This window comes from Podospora bellae-mahoneyi, chromosome 4 (genome assembly GCF_035222275.1).
Source record: "Podospora bellae-mahoneyi strain CBS 112042 chromosome 4, whole genome shotgun sequence".
Classification (NCBI taxonomy): domain Eukaryota; kingdom Fungi; phylum Ascomycota; class Sordariomycetes; order Sordariales; family Podosporaceae; genus Podospora; species Podospora bellae-mahoneyi.
In genome coordinates this window covers 1,533,101-1,547,618 of record NC_085883.1, presented here as the reverse complement: position 1 = coordinate 1,547,618, position 14,518 = coordinate 1,533,101, and the positions used below count along the sequence as shown (strand labels likewise).

The 14,518-nt window shown below is 52.1% G+C and overlaps 4 protein-coding genes across 4 annotated transcripts; 1 reads left to right on the top strand and 3 right to left on the bottom strand.

Annotated features, from left to right (window-relative positions):
* Positions 1–91: 91 nt before the first annotated feature.
* CKB1 (casein kinase 2 regulatory subunit) lies at positions 92–1,798 on the bottom strand. The gene is made up of 2 exons (XM_062878683.1): positions 1,332–1,798; positions 92–1,260 (listed from the first exon to the last, which is right to left on the bottom strand). Exons 1-2 carry the CDS (start codon positions 1,488–1,490, stop codon positions 406–408), a joined length of 1,014 nt encoding a protein of 337 aa, XP_062732146.1. The 5' UTR covers positions 1,491–1,798; the 3' UTR covers positions 92–405.
* A 36-nt stretch (positions 1,799–1,834) lies between these two features.
* On the top strand, positions 1,835–5,567 carry QC761_403920 (uncharacterized protein). The gene is made up of 2 exons (XM_062878684.1): positions 1,835–3,918; positions 3,983–5,567. Exons 1-2 carry the CDS (start codon positions 3,568–3,570, stop codon positions 5,075–5,077), a joined length of 1,446 nt encoding a protein of 481 aa, XP_062732145.1. The 5' UTR covers positions 1,835–3,567; the 3' UTR covers positions 5,078–5,567.
* Positions 5,568–9,165: 3,598 nt separating this feature from the next.
* Positions 9,166–11,459, bottom strand: QC761_0065040 (uncharacterized protein). The gene is made up of 4 exons (XM_062872634.1): positions 10,231–11,459; positions 9,957–10,169; positions 9,575–9,753; positions 9,166–9,516 (listed from the first exon to the last, which is right to left on the bottom strand). Exons 1-3 carry the CDS (start codon positions 11,164–11,166, stop codon positions 9,598–9,600), a joined length of 1,305 nt encoding a protein of 434 aa, XP_062732144.1. The 5' UTR covers positions 11,167–11,459; the 3' UTR covers positions 9,166–9,516; positions 9,575–9,597.
* Positions 11,460–12,625: 1,166 nt separating this feature from the next.
* On the bottom strand, positions 12,626–14,162 carry QC761_403935 (uncharacterized protein; the record flags this gene model as incomplete). The annotated part of the gene is made up of 4 exons (XM_062878685.1): positions 12,626–12,937; positions 13,011–13,343; positions 13,375–13,503; positions 13,917–14,162. The coding sequence occupies 4 exons, from the start codon at positions 14,160–14,162 to the stop codon at positions 12,626–12,628; spliced, it is 1,020 nt and encodes a 339-aa protein (XP_062732143.1).
* Between the last annotated feature and the right edge of the window lie 356 nt (positions 14,163–14,518).

The following is a 14,518-nucleotide window of genomic DNA, read 5'->3' as shown; positions in this document are numbered from 1 at the left end:
GTTCATAAAAGATAAATATCTGATAGGACCTACGGAGTATACATGCAAGCAGATAACAACAACTACCAGCACTAGCAAACCCCAATAATCACATTCACACATTTCCCTCTTGTAGAACTAATTGCTTTCAATTGTCTATCATTGCCGAATACTCCCATTACATCCCAAAACCAAACCAACCATCCAGCATCCAACGCTGTCTACAATCTGCTGGCCGCCAACAGACGTCGTTTCCCAGTCTCACGGTGGGAAATAGCCGAGCACAACGCCTAACCATGCTTGAATGCTTGCTTGTATGGCCGACGCCAGTTTTATTACAAGCACTGCACTCCAGATTCGCAACAGAAAGAAGAGAAACAAAACGTTCGCTCAAGATTTATGCTTATGCCATGTTTTGCCAACCAACTAGAGTTCCGATTCGGCGCCATTGGCCTCGGTGGCCATGGGGCTCCCATTTTGCCCTTGTCTCTTCACCCTCGCATTTCCTGGTCGACGTCTTCTGGCCACCGGTCTCCCACTCATGTTCATGTTCTCGTCATCGTCATCCGAGTCACCATCCTCTTCAGCAAAGTGACGGGCTTCGTCCAGCACCGTGATATCCTCTGGCTTTTTCCGCAGCCATTGCATTCGTGGCCCGGAGCGTGCCAGTTCCGAAACTCTGAAACCATAAATCTTTGGCTCGTAGACCCTGCCTTTGCCCAGACCAGGCGCAATATTCCGCGCCCACATGCCATTGATGTTTAGCGACTCGTCAGTCCGAGTAAGGTTCGCAAGCTGCTCGCCTCCTGACTTTGTCAAGTCGTAATCTGGGAAGGTGAGAAGAAAGAGAGCGCCAAAGGTGCGGCCAAAGAAGGCCCCATCGACCGTTTGGAATCGGCTGTTAGGGGGTACATAGACGTCGAGACACGATGGGCAGAAGAGCTTGACCGTGTCCTCACCAGGCGTATCCGAGAGGCCAACTGGCAGCGTTCTCGTCTGGTTGCAGTTCGTCCGGGGGCATACTCCGAAGTGACTGAGCTCGTACTTTTCCGACATTTGCTGGATGCCGGCCCTGGAACAGATATACCGCTGGTGAATGAGGCCGTAGAGCATCTCGGCCGAGGACTCAATGACCGATAGGTCGCTAGCTATGCGGCTGTGGTGTCGGCGTTCATGGCGACCGGCAAGACCATCTCGTCCATCTCCTGAAATGTCCTCCTCGTCCTCCTCTTCCTCGTCCTCGTCATCCTCATCGTCTTCTGGTTCAACATCGAGAATCATCTGGTGAAACACGCGCCTGATTAGCATGGCTCCTACAGCTCAAAGTAACAATAGTCAAACATATTACCCACCTCCAGCGCCTCCTTGTACATAGTCACCTGGCTTTGAAGACCAGTGAGGTTGAAGTCATCTTCGATAAAGTCCTCTGACACTTCGGCAAAGTATTCGTGGCCGAGGAGGGAGCAAAAGGAAGAGATCCAGGACTCTGGTGATCCTGAAGAGGTCGACATGTTGGTGTGTTTTCGCTTGCTAGGAATTACTTGATCAGAAACTGCTTTGCGCGCGCAGACAGCTCTGTCCTGGTGACTGAGAGAGGTATTGTTTGAGGTGGTAGTAGTCTCGTCGCGGGAGGACGTTGGGCGAGTTGATCTCGAGATATTCTATGTTCTGATCATTATTGACTATGCTGTTGCGCGTCGGTTTGGGCTGGGATGCTGCAGGGAGCGGTGGGACGATGCTTGCTTGTGGTTGCTTCAGAAGTCGTCAAAGCCTCATTTCCGATAGGAAGCCTTGGGCCCTTCTGTGGGCCCCACCTTCGCAATAGCCCCGCGCTGATTGCGGCCTGAAAGGCGAGGTGTCAGTCCCAAGAGGTCGGTAAGCGGTCACGTGCCACCGCGTTTCTCTCGCTCCAGCCCCTCCATCCAATCGCAGGTCGCCAATTTGATGCCAGCCTGCTAGCAAATGATGGAAGACCAAGTCAGCTCTTCATTCTCAGCCGCTGACCATGCGCTGTACACTTCACCAAATTCCCCGGCTGCCTTTCACAAGGTCTCGCAGGGCGTCTTTTCTACCAGCCTCAAGCAGATCACTATGTGCTGCGCGTCAGATCCAGGGGCCCATCGGGGTGGAAGAATTTCGGAAGCAAGCCATGGAGAAGAATGAGCCTCTGCTCATCAAAGGGCAGCAAGAGGCCTCGCAAGCCATGACAAAGTGGTTCGAATTCCACCCAGTGCCCAGGACAATAAAGAAGACAGCTGTAGCTCTTTCCGAGCATTTCACTCATCCATTCGACGTTAAAATGGTCCCCTATGAGCTCACGGTTCCCACATGGCGTCCCAGAGGCTTCGATGGCGACAATGTGGACCGGTTCATCAGCTGGATGGCCAAAACACAAACAGGTTGGCCCCATTTATGGCTTTCGTCTTACCTTCATGACATCAAACAACAATTAGGTGATGAGTACGACGAACATCACCGCTTCCTCCGTTTCGAGGCACCAATTTCCCTCATGTCTGCTGCGCTGCGCTACAATGCTGTCAAGGTTTCATTCCAGCGCGTCACTCAGCTCTACATCGCACAGGCTCCGATATCTGACTTGCCGACCACTCTTCAAGACGATGTGGCGACGCCAGAGATTGTTCTCAAGGCGGGCAAGGGCGACGTGTATGGTTCCAGTATTTGGCTCGGGTTAGAGCCAACCTACACACCATGGCACTGTGATCCAAATCCGAATTACTTCTGTCAGATCTATGGAGGAAAGGTGATCAGGCTTCTACCACCAGGCCTCGGCAAGAGTCTATTCCGCAAGGTTCAAGCAGAACTGGGACAGACGGGGAGCTCAACCATTCGCGGGGACGAAATGATGCAAGGCGAGGAGAGGACCTTGCTGACAACAAAGGTCTGGACCGAGGAAGCACCAGAGGAGATGATGGAGGTTGATGTATCTCAGGGGGATTCGCTTTTCATTCCCAAAGGATGGTGGCACAGCGTGAAAAGCGTGGATTACAAAGGCGATCTGAACGGGAGTGTAAACTGGTGGTTTAGGTGAGGCTGTCCTCGAATGAACTGATCATTCAACGTTTTGCTCGCATCCAAAAGGCTGTATGAAGTCCATGTGCTTTGCCCCTTGGGCACATCTGGTGTAACGCCCATGCATGAGCACCTGCGAGAGGGTGCCCACGGCCGCCGCGGGTGCCGATGGATCTGTATTGGTTGTCTTGGCTAGAAAACTTGGATCTTTCCTCTCCTTCGACATGCCTTTCCAGACACGGTCACTCCAAAAGCTCGCAGGCCGCGGGTGAGCGTGAGAACTGTTATCGCTCGGCCTTTCAACCATCCAGGTCAGGCTTCCCTGGCTGACACGAGGGAAGATGACACCAAGTGGAAAATTGTCGGTTGGTTGTATCTCGGCGTCGCATTTTCGACCGCCTCGCATCGCAAGACATTGGCATTATGCAGGCGATTACTGAGTCTCCTCCGAACGGCTTACCATTTAAATAACGACATGGCAACAGTATGGCCTCGAGATTCTTCAAGCTTCAACACGATTTTCTTTGTTGAAGTCTCTACGCCATTTATTTTTTCGCAATGTCTGACCAGATTCAGCTCACCAACCACAAACAGTACGATGTCATAGTTGTTGGCGCCGGGCTCAGCGGTCTTCAAACAGCTGTCAAGGTCCAACATGCAGGTTTCTCCGTTATAGTTCTGGAGGCTCTTGATCGTGTGGGCGGCAAGACGCTGTCGGTGCAATCCTCGAGCCAGGGCAAAGGCGTCAATGACCTCGGCGCTGCCTGGATCAACGATAGCAGTCAATCCGAGATCTACAAGTTATTCCTCGAGGCTGGTTTGAAACCCGAAAAGCAATTGGATGAGGGCAACACCCTTCGGCAGATTGAAGACGGCAGCTATATCTCTGTTCCTTTCGGTCAACTCTTCGTAAACGCCCCTAACACATGCAGCCCAACCGACTGTCGCCGTGCTTGTTCTGACACAAACCTAGGTTGACGAAGAAGAAGCCGCAGCCTTTGCTGTCCTCTTTGGCACTCTGCGAAAAGTGATTGATGCTTCCGACCTGGAAGATCCCATCACCGGGCCCGACGCCAAACGGCTCGACAGCCTGACTTTTGCAGAGTACTGCAAAGAGCTCCTGGAATCCCGTTCGACACCCATCATCGCTACCTACCTGGCGCGTGCTCTCCTAGGGGTGGAAGGTGACGAGGTTAGCGCGCTGTTCATGATCAACTACTTCAAGAGCGGAACCGGAATCCTGAACCTCGTCTCTGATGGCCCCGACGGTGGCCAATATATCCGCGCCAACAAAGGCACGCAGACAATCTCCAAATATCTCGCCGCCCAGCTGCCCTCCGGGTCCATCCACCTCACCAGCGTTGTCAAATCCGTTAGCCAGTCTGCGGCCGGTGTGGAAGTTGTCACGACCGCCAACAAGACATTCAGGGCCGCGCGCGTGGTGGTCTCTCTGCCCAGCGCTCTGTACCCGACCATTTCCTTCTCCCCCGCGCTGCCGCCATCCAAATCCATCCTGGCAGAGGGTACAGCCATCGGCGCGTACGGCAAGATCATATATGTCTGGGCTATTCCATGGTGGCGTGAGGCCGGGCTCTCTGGGACATTTGAGGCACCGCTTTCTGGGCATGTCTCTTTTACGAGGGAGACTTCCGTGCCGGAGGACAACCAGTGGTCCATCACTTGCTTCATCGTGGGTGATCCTGCAAGGGAGCTGTCCAAGTATGCCCAAAAGGTCAGGAGGGAGAAGGTTTGGGCGCAGTTTAAGCAGGTGTTTGAGGGGTCGGGGGTGTTGAAAGGGGCGAAGGTCCCGGAGCCGATTCAGGTGCATGAGATCGCCTGGAAGAGGAACCAGTATGCGGATGGCGCGCCGACTGCAGTGATGGGTCCGGGGGTGTTGACTGAGTTAGGGGAGGTGACGGTCAGTCCGCTGAGGGAGCCGTGGCGGAGGGTACACTTTGTGGGCACGGAGACCAGTTTGGTTTGGAAGGGGTATATGGATGGGGCTGTCAGGAGCGGGATCCGAGGCGGTGAGGAGGTGGTGAAGGCGTTGCGGGAGGAGGGGAGGTGATGGCTTTATTCGCATCGAGAATTGGGAGAACCAAGCCATCTTGTGTATATTCTTCATCCGACAGTGCCCAGCTGTACTACTTGTCACATGCCTATGCTACCCTCCACCGTCACGCACGATCACCAACCTCGCCGTCTTCAATCAACCTGCGGGCAATCGAACAGGCCATTTGAACCACCCACAAATTAAACGTAAGCCACCTGTCTTTCTACTGGAGAAATTATAACTGTGTGTTTCCCCCGGGGGGTTAGGGTTATATACATCCTGACTTGCACTTCATCAACCACATTACCACTCCCAGCCACACCTACTTTCACGCAGTTAGTTGAACGCCTGGGAGTTGGCCTGGAAATTCAAGGCCGGGAAATAGGAGCCATCGCAAATAAAACCCTGGCAATGAGGCTCTTGCAGGTGGTGGCGCGCGTGCAAATATGCCCTCCATTAACCCATAGACAACAATCAACAGACAAATATACCATTAAAGCCTGCATTTCTGAGCAAAGGATTTCACTGCATTCTGTATTAGACAAAATGCGATGAGGGTGGTTTGTTCATGGAGGCGAGTGATAGAATGGCGTCGCTCAGGACTCATATACAACCCTAATCCCAACTCGGGGCTGCACAGCGGTAACACGGAGTTTTAAGGGCTTTATTGAGAATAAACATGCCAGTTACGTAGTATCTTCATCGATTTGTATGGCACTTCCTATGTGTTTAAGTGCCGATGAGAAGTGATATTGTCTGTTGAGAGAGGTTGTTGAAGTCAGGGTGTGATGTTCCTGTCACAGAAGAATGACGACTTCATTGATCCAACCTTAACCCGTGTCAGGGGCACGCGGATGAGGATGGAGGGTCGATGATTTACTTCCCAATGCAACTCGGTCGCTGGTAGATGCATGATTTATGCCGATTGTTGATTCTAGTCCTTAGTTTGGTGATTGCATGGAATGCACCCACATATATTCCATGACCGCCTGCATGTTTAGAAAGTCGTCTTCGCATTTTCCATCCATTAGGTACCCCGCAGCTGAAGCTATGCCAGAGTGTGCGCCTGATGGGGCGCCCTGAAAAAATGGCCTTTTCACACCAAGCGTCCCTCTCACCTGACGCAGTTGTCACAGCGCACTGGGCGCCAGCGCGCCCAGTGACATCTACGACAACAGGCCCGGCCGCCGGAGACACCACGCAAGCGCACTACCTTCGAATCCCGGCACACCGCGATGCACACCGCGGATGAAACGACGACAGCTGCGATGTTCTGTCTACCCAAAGGGACCTCACTTTTACAATATTCTCGCCTTCAATTGAGATGAAAGCAATGGCGCAGCTTCGCTCAGCCTTGCGTCCAGCTCAGCAAGGGGCATCCGAAAGGCCACTGCCGACAACACTAGCCTACCAGGACTACACTCCTGCTCCGAGACTATCTGTTAGCCAGTACCTGCTAACCGTAAGAAACTCCCGTTCTATCCAGACAACCCCCGTGCCCCTCCGCCGGCGCAACACTCTGCCTGCTCGTAACACTGCCGAAATCCAGCTCCGCGCCTAGGCTTTCGAATACGTACATCTCTAATAATCAGTTGCCGCGCGACAGAGACGAAGCGTCCCGGCGGCCTCCAAAACCGCAGGTCCGCCAACACAAATTGGCCCGGCGGTCACCCCGAGAATTCGCAAGCGCCTACTCCGAAGTCGACAACTTCAACCGACCGTCCTCGAGAAAATTGAAATAGTCTGGATACAATTCTATAACCGCCTGCGTGAAGTGAACCCGGCGTGCTTGGGATAATTTACGCCATGCCGTCAAATTGCTGGAACCTGTCCACCCGAAACCCGGCACGCATCAGGCATGGCCCGGTGCCCTTGGGTCGCGTGCTTGATGACGGAGGAAATATGATGGATCACCACCATATATTATGTTTGGAGGTCAAATGATGTGCATACCACGTGGGGAGAGAGCCTCTCGCGTTGTGTGCATCGCGTCCATGCTGTATTGGCCTACAGCTAATTTGGTTACCTATACAAGCAAAGAAGGATGCGGTACAGTCAGGGTATTTCCTTCTCGCGGTTCATCTCATCCTCCCCATTGATCTTCCTCTCATCGATCGCCCTGTTCTTCCAGTCCGCGCTGTTGTCCCTGTTAGGGGCTCTTCTCACCGCCCGCCGTCTCCTGCCCACCGTCTCCTCTCCGCCTACCATGGGCGGTCAGTCATGCGAAGGAATTTTAGTTGTTGGTGCTGCGCAGGAGTCAGTCCAGGAATCTACTTGGCGAGGACATATGTATGAACACCAAGAAGATTATTACAAACGAAGCTGAGAGTATGACACTTATTCGCATTTGTTTGTGGCTCCGAAAAGGCACAATGAACCGGCGACACCACCACCAGACCTGGTGTCTTTTTCTTAGGAGCCCCAGGGGTACTCTGTTCTGGTTCGCGAGTTGGGGTTCTCATCCTATAGAATCTAGGACGGTGGTAAGTATATGCCGGTGTCAACACAGTGTAGGAACATCGAACACAGACATAAACTTTTGGCTGTATCGTTTTCAAGCAAGGCACTTCAAGAGCAGGGAGTGTAACTGCTGGTGTGAATCAATAGCTGTTGACCAATTTGGGGGTTGCAGTTGATAGTTTTACTTGCGAGAGGCGGTCATTTTCTACCAAAGATGTAGTGCTGCCATTTAGCACGTCTCCATGTTCATTCGCCGTCGTGAAATCCGGATCTGTCTCAGCCCAAACCTAAGAGCGGAGAACTAGTTGGGTTTGATATGGAAGCCTGCATATGGTGAGTCCCGTTGGACGTCCTGTTGGAGAGAGTCAAACCCGAACTGGGCATTGAGCTGCTAGCAGGTGGTTAAACACGAAGATGGAGATAATACTATCAGCCTACCGGATGTGAGGTCTGTCTCCTAGGACAATCAGGGGACATGATTGCGAGCAGTAAGAAGAACGCAACAGCCGTTTCTCATCTGTCCAAAATTGCCAACGTCTATCGTGTTGGGCAAACCATTAGTTGTAGCGAAACCAAGGCTTTATCCGCGCTGCTCTTCTCCTGGATTGGTGGGTGATATATGGCAATGTGCAGCAGCTCCGATGCGGCAATGGAAATGCCATTCGACTACACGTCAAGGGGGTCACAGACAGGTCTTGTGTTTTCAGGTACTGTGGATGCTGTGGGTACCAAGCTGGAAGCAAAGGCATGAGAGCTGGTAGGCGCACATGTTGTTCAAACCTCCAAGAAACGACGTGCCGTTAAACATGACAATTGTATCAGCTTAAAATGGACAACCAGAAACTAAAACAACCCGCAACTCTCCTCGTAATCTGACAGCATGAAATTGATGGAGAAATTGAAGGCAATGGGGGCCGGGAAACTCCAATATCCGCCCCACATCGTCGACCACGTCATCGACCACGTTTCTAACCGTAACTGCCGAAACCCAGGGTTTTATATCATTCAATTCGCAGTACAAATGTACACTCGAGCGTGATAGGACCCCTCCATTTATATTGTGTTGATGTTGTTGTCTGCGCGTAAGTGCAAGCCCCGCCTCCATGCTCAAGTTTCCGGTGCATGGTATTTGAGAAGGTTATATGCAAAAGCTTTAGTTGAGGGCGAAAATGGTGATGTGGTTGATGAGACACCACATGTAACTCTCACTCTGTACGGGATAATTCATGGCTACATGTTGTGTCATCTTTTCAGTTCGTCAAGGCCAGTTCTTTACTTTGCAGGCAACATAGATAGCCAAACAATATCATTTTGCGCAATGGGCCAACAACTTTGCTTGAGCACTGTTTCAGAGCTCTATTGCGTAACAACGTCACCGCAAGGCTTCTATTTCCTTTGCGCCGCCAATACAAGCATAAATCTCCCATCTAGTCAAGCCGAATAAACAAAAATAACTGACAGTGAGAGCAGAGGAACGGTACAATAATGGTCTGGGAGCCTTGTCAAAAAGCGTAGGAACTGGAGCCTCAGCTGTCGCCAAGACAACCACTTACAAGGCTGGATATCTTGAGCCAATCACAACGTCGAGAATTCAAAGCACGATGCAGCCTTGCTTGCCAGGACAATCGACCTCGATAACATTAAACAAAACTGAGAGTTGCAGACCAAAGAAACCATCCAACTGGGGACCTAGCATCTCAATCTGCCATTACCTACTACTGCCTTCGGAAAGAACACGACGAGTCTTTTGCCGCCCACCGAGAATTCGCACAGGCACCTTTGAACTTGCCCGGCATCACCACACACTCGGCGAACCGGCCTTAACCCTCCATGCACCGATCGCAGGGCTCCGCAGCAATACCACCGCGAGAATGTGCGAGGGCAGCCTCACAGTTGGCATGTGGTTGCCAGTTGCACGTGAGGTTGCCACGGTGGTCCCTCTTCACGCCCACCCCCACGACGGTTTTCGTCCACACCTTAGCTGGCCTGATGAACTGCTTTCTTGTTAGCCAGGTGTCTGGAACAAATTGCATTGGGTTCAAGCGGGCATACCTGTTGAGAGAAGATCTCCTTCATCACCGCATTCTTCTGATGCAGCCATGGTAGATCCCACGAAGTGCCTTCTCGCCTATATACGACACCTTTCCATCCTTATTATGCTCAAACCAGGGATTGCTTGCAGCGGCGGCAACAACGGTGGCAGTTGGGGGGGAATTGTTCTCGGTAGGACCCTGCAAAGGGGTAGAAGAACGGTCAGTGGGGTGCCAAATACCTAAGCAGTTTTGCTATACGGCAGAAGAAAGACGGGTGGCGTTTCAACCTAGCAGCAAAGAGGAAAGACATGGAATACAGGCAGCAGAAATGGGAACAGAGGTCTTTGCCGAAGACGGTCGCTAGACAGTGGTCAAAAAGAAGAAGAGGCAACTGCGCTTACATGTTCAGACTCTGAGCCACTCTCATGCTCAGAGACACCCTGGGCTAATAGGAGACTGGGACGACTTGGAGAGATGGAACGCCGTAGTCCCGTTATCATTCTTTTGGTTAATCTCAAATTTTCCCCGGAGCCAGATGCACCAGGACCATGCGACTCCCGTATCTGATGATCGTGAATGGCGGACCGTTCACTTCGGGGCTGAAACCGCAATGTCTGGAGTGAGCAGAAGATCAGCTGGTGATCACAATCCCTAACTGGAGGCAATAGTACTCACTGGAAGCGAAAAGGATTTGATGTTAAGGTTGCGAGGGGCGGAGGCTGGTATGGAGTGTTCGTTGCTACGTCCAACTGTGCTGGTGCTCTGCTTGGCGACGCTGGAATTGCTTTTTGAACTTTGCGACGATGTACCAGCGGGGGGCGCCTCCGCTGCTGTAGTGGTGAGGTCGGCAGGTCTCTGCTCTGGACTGAAGCTAATGGGGCACAAAAGATTCAAAGTCAGCTGCGACACTTGGCGCAACGATTCCTCACCAGAGGGCGGTTCAGCGCCGGTTCTCGGTCTCGCAGTGCTTGTGCACTCTCCGGGAACGCTGATGTTGTAGTCGGGTGTCAGCGATGGTGTGCCAGCACGGGACGCCTCCGCTTTAGCTGTGCCCAAGTCAGCAGGCCTCAGCACCATGTCCGTACAGAAGTCCATGTAGGCCACGTGGGACTTGACCCGTGGCGTGAAGTCCTCCAAAGAGAGGCAGTCAATGTCGACAACAACTCGGGCCCCGCCATTTGCGCTGCTGGGCTGGGTGCTCATCTCAATTGCGTACTGATCCGCAATGCAGCTGTTCATGGCACGACTTCCTGATTCCATAAGCGCTTGTGAATCGGTAATACTGTAGAGCAACCTTGTTCTTTTCTGCTCAACTGTCTTCTTGTAATTCATCGCCTGGGCTTTCTTTTCGTCAAGCCGCAAGATCTTCTCTTTGACTTCCCTCAGCTCCTTGTCCCAGGAACCCACCTCCTCGGCCTCTTTCTCGGCTTTCTGGGTTGCCATCTTCAGACGATCGTACATGGGCTTGATTTGGACAGCAACGCCATGTGAGGCCTTCTTGACGCTTTGTTGGCGCCGTCTCTTGTACTCCTCAATATACTGGTTCTCCAAGATGGCCAGTCTATCGTTGGAGCCACCGTCAGCCTCTTGCTTGATGGACATGTTGTTCATAGTGGGCGATCAAAGAAGTTTGACAGAAGGCTTGTGAAACAGGCAGTCGCGGACAAGTAGGACCAGGCAGGAGCAGGGACAACTTCAACAAGTCATCAGGGCCGCAGCATTTGTCGTTTCGTTGATGCGTCTTCAGCTTGCAAACCTGGCGCTGTCTCAACAGGGTTGGGTGAGCTGCATAGAACTGCAGCGGGCTCCCGGCGGCTCGATAAGTGCTGCCACCCTTCCGAGCCGGGGCACGCCAGGGACCGCTTTTTCTGTTCCTCCTTTTGTGGAGGGGGAGGTGGAGGGGGGGTAGGGTGTGTAGCCAAACCCGCGTGGTGGTTGGGTGTGGATTGTGGGGTGTGAAAAGGAGCTGTGCAAAGCTGCACAAATTGAGTTCGATGCCGCTGAGCGACCCACGGAGGCCGTTCATTCCCTATTCATCTATAATCTTTCTTCGTCTTTCCAACGGCCTCTCTGTGTCCAGTATTTTCAATAGAAACACCATCGCCTTCGTCGGGTAACACGTAAAAGGTTCAGCCAGGCAGCCGCATTCTGTCCGCCGACTGAAACATGTAACTAGGACTAGGAGAGACTTGGATCACCATCTGCGGACTGCTACATTGGGGCACTAAGATGGATCTCCGCCTCGTATTGCATTGTGTGCTATGAAGACACTGCCGCGTTGACCAATGGCACAACCAGCCGGCAGCCAGCAGCCAGCAGGTGTGTTCTATCACGCACCGCGCAAGACGGGCACACCGCACCGGACAAGATGACGTGGACAAGAGACTTGAGCTATCATATTTGGACTGACGCCTATGATGGCCATTTCCCATGAAATCTTGCCGCTGCATGAAGTGTTTAGCGTGCTGCTGCGGGTGCTGTGATATTGTGCAGATGGATAAGAAAGCTGAGTTGAGGGCTTCTGGGGAGCAGAGCCAGAATGGGATTCAGGAGCAGTATAAAGCTGCGGAGGTCATGGTTGTGCCTGAGCAGAAGCAGTAGACGGACGGAGCGATGTCCATGACGAGATACTTGGGGAATTTGCTGATGGATAATGGGTTGCGGCTTAGCTATGATACCTCTGCTAGTTTGTTTGTGTTTGTTTGTTTTGGTCAAGAACATAATACTTTTCTCTAGCTCTTCAGATATTTCCTCACAGTTTTTTTTGGCGGAACTAAGTCATCAAGGGTCAATCCAAGGGGATAACCCCCTGCCTGTCAAGTGCCAGATTGTGAAGTCAAGATCTGCAAATGGTCCCTGCTAGCGCTGAGAGCAGAACTGGACCCTTGCTCGGCAATTTCACCCCAATGTGGCGTCCATCCCGAGATCAACGACAAAGTTGGTGATGGCTTCAAAAATACAATTTGGAGTTAACTTCTCGGAACTCGAATTATGGCCCTCACCTAGTCCAACCTCCCTGGTAGCTAGTCCCTCCCAAAACCGGCAAACCATCACTTTGCTGCCCCCCTCCTTAATATCCCTGATACCTGTAACCTTGATAACCACCATAACCCTGAGAGTATCCCTCGGCAACATCATATGTCTGCTGCTCCTTCTGTGAAAAAGCAGGCTTCTCAATCTCAAGATTGGTCAGCATCCCCCTCGGCGTCTGCCCCCTCCAATCCGCCACATCAGGGCTCGTCCCCGCCTTCACGAGAGCCTTTGCAATCTTTGTCACCGCGTCTTTATCCCCAAGCTTATTACACCCCAGCCCCACAACAAGCAATGCCGTCCTCCCCTCTCTATCCTTGCTATCGATCACCTCCTGCCTCAACCCGGCGTCCTACACCTCTTGAGTGAGAACTTTATCGCCTCAGGATAGACACCAGTAGCCGCCCAGTGAAGAGGGGTCATACCCCGGAATCTTTTCGTTTGAGCAGATTTTTCCACTTCCACTGGCCGGTGTAATTGGTGGCCTGGAATTGGGTGTATCGGGTGTTTATTTGATATTGAGGCGTGTATGTAAATGTTCTGGTAGTTGTCATGCTTTCTTTGGTGGCTTCCAGCGCGGCCACGTTGTTGTGATACGACGCGAGGTGTATGGCTGTTAACTGAGAAGAGGCCGCATTCAGTGTGGCGGTTGGGTCGGCCCCTTTTTCTAGGAGGGACTCGATGACGGTAGTGGTCTTGGTGCTTTTCCCGGTGGTGGTGCACATGTCGTGGAGGGCGGTGTGCCCGGTTCTGGGGGACTTTTCGTTGATGTTGGGCGTGTTGAATTACCATTGGAATCTCTGGGGTTGGAATTGAAGGCCGGGGTGGATACCTCGGATTGGGAGAGGTTGACTGAATGGCTGTCGCGCGTTGGAGAGGATGTTTTGGGGAGTTCGTAGGAGTGGTGAGGCTATTTGTCTATATGTCGTCGACGGCGCGTCAGTACACAAACCTTCCGTGAAACTGGTATAGACATGGAGGTTTGGGGGATCATATACAACCTAACAGCCTGAACAACCCGATAAATCTCTCGTTCCCTCGCATACAACCGACTCGTCAACCGATGCATCCCAGCAAATTGATATATCCCAGAGGCTTGTGGGAGCATACTCCTGTGAAACTGGCAATCAGGTTGCTCTAGGGCTTCGGCCCTGGGGCCCACATATATGGAAAGGATAAGGGAAAGGTTTTGCTCTCTAGAGTTGTTTGTTCGAGTACTTAACAATATCATCAAATATTACCAAAATCCTCGCTGCCGCACAACACAGTTTTGTGAAACCTTGCTGGGGCATCATCTTTTTTGCCTTCTCATTGGCGTCCGCAAAGGCCACCTTGCACTCCTCAATGTTCGTCTCAAGTCGCGGGGAGAGATCAGTGGTTATAGGGATGCTGGTAGTACCAGACCTGATCTGTTCAAGAAGGCCTCTGCAGGAGTCTAGTGCCACGGAGACGGCCTTGATGCTATTGGCAAGATCTCTGAAACTGTTATCACTGCATAGGACACGGTAGGTCAGGCTGTTGTAGGTAGTCAAGAGCCGCTGGGCGGAATCCTGCAAGATGATGATTTGATCCAACATTGTGTGATTTGACTGTGAGTGATTTCTGTGCTGAAGGACAAACGGCAAAGATGGCCTTGAGTTAAGGGGGCAAGAGTGGATTGAGGATTGGACGGGGGTAGCGGTGGCAATCCGAAGATGATTTGTGATTTAGACTCCCACAGATTGCCCTCGCGAATGTGAACACAGCCTCAAGGTCGGATTCAGTTGGTCCTTGAGCAGCATGTTTGCGGCTCATTGTGCTGACATGATAGGGGATTAACACGACTGCCCCCTTTGGCAGCAGAGCCTCATTTCCCTATGGAGGCCTTTTCTTACTCCTGAAACTACTCTGACCACACGCTTCATGCTTCATGCTACAATAAGGACAAGAAACA

What these genes read in the sequence shown, in the direction of transcription:
- CKB1 (XM_062878683.1), bottom strand. Translation starts at nt 1,490, where the DNA reads ATGTCGACCTCTTCAGGATCACCAGAGTCCTGGATCTCTTCCTTTTGC. An exon ending in TGTACAAGGAGGCGCTGGAG is followed by an intron (nt 1,261 to 1,331) that starts GTGGGTAATATG and finishes GTGTTTCACCAG; the next exon opens with ATGATTCTCGATGTTGAACC.
- QC761_403920 (XM_062878684.1), top strand. Translation starts at nt 3,568, where the DNA reads ATGTCTGACCAGATTCAGCTCACCAACCACAAACAGTACGATGTCATA. An exon ending in TTCCTTTCGGTCAACTCTTC is followed by an intron (nt 3,919 to 3,982) that starts GTAAACGCCCCT and finishes ACACAAACCTAG; the next exon opens with GTTGACGAAGAAGAAGCCGC.
- QC761_0065040 (XM_062872634.1), bottom strand. Translation starts at nt 11,166, where the DNA reads ATGAACAACATGTCCATCAAGCAAGAGGCTGACGGTGGCTCCAACGAT. An exon ending in TCAAATCCTTTTCGCTTCCA is followed by an intron (nt 10,170 to 10,230) that starts GTGAGTACTATT and finishes TGCTCACTCCAG; the next exon opens with ACATTGCGGTTTCAGCCCCG. An exon ending in GTGGCTCAGAGTCTGAACAT is followed by an intron (nt 9,754 to 9,956) that starts GTAAGCGCAGTT and finishes ACCCCTTTGCAG; the next exon opens with GGTCCTACCGAGAACAATTC.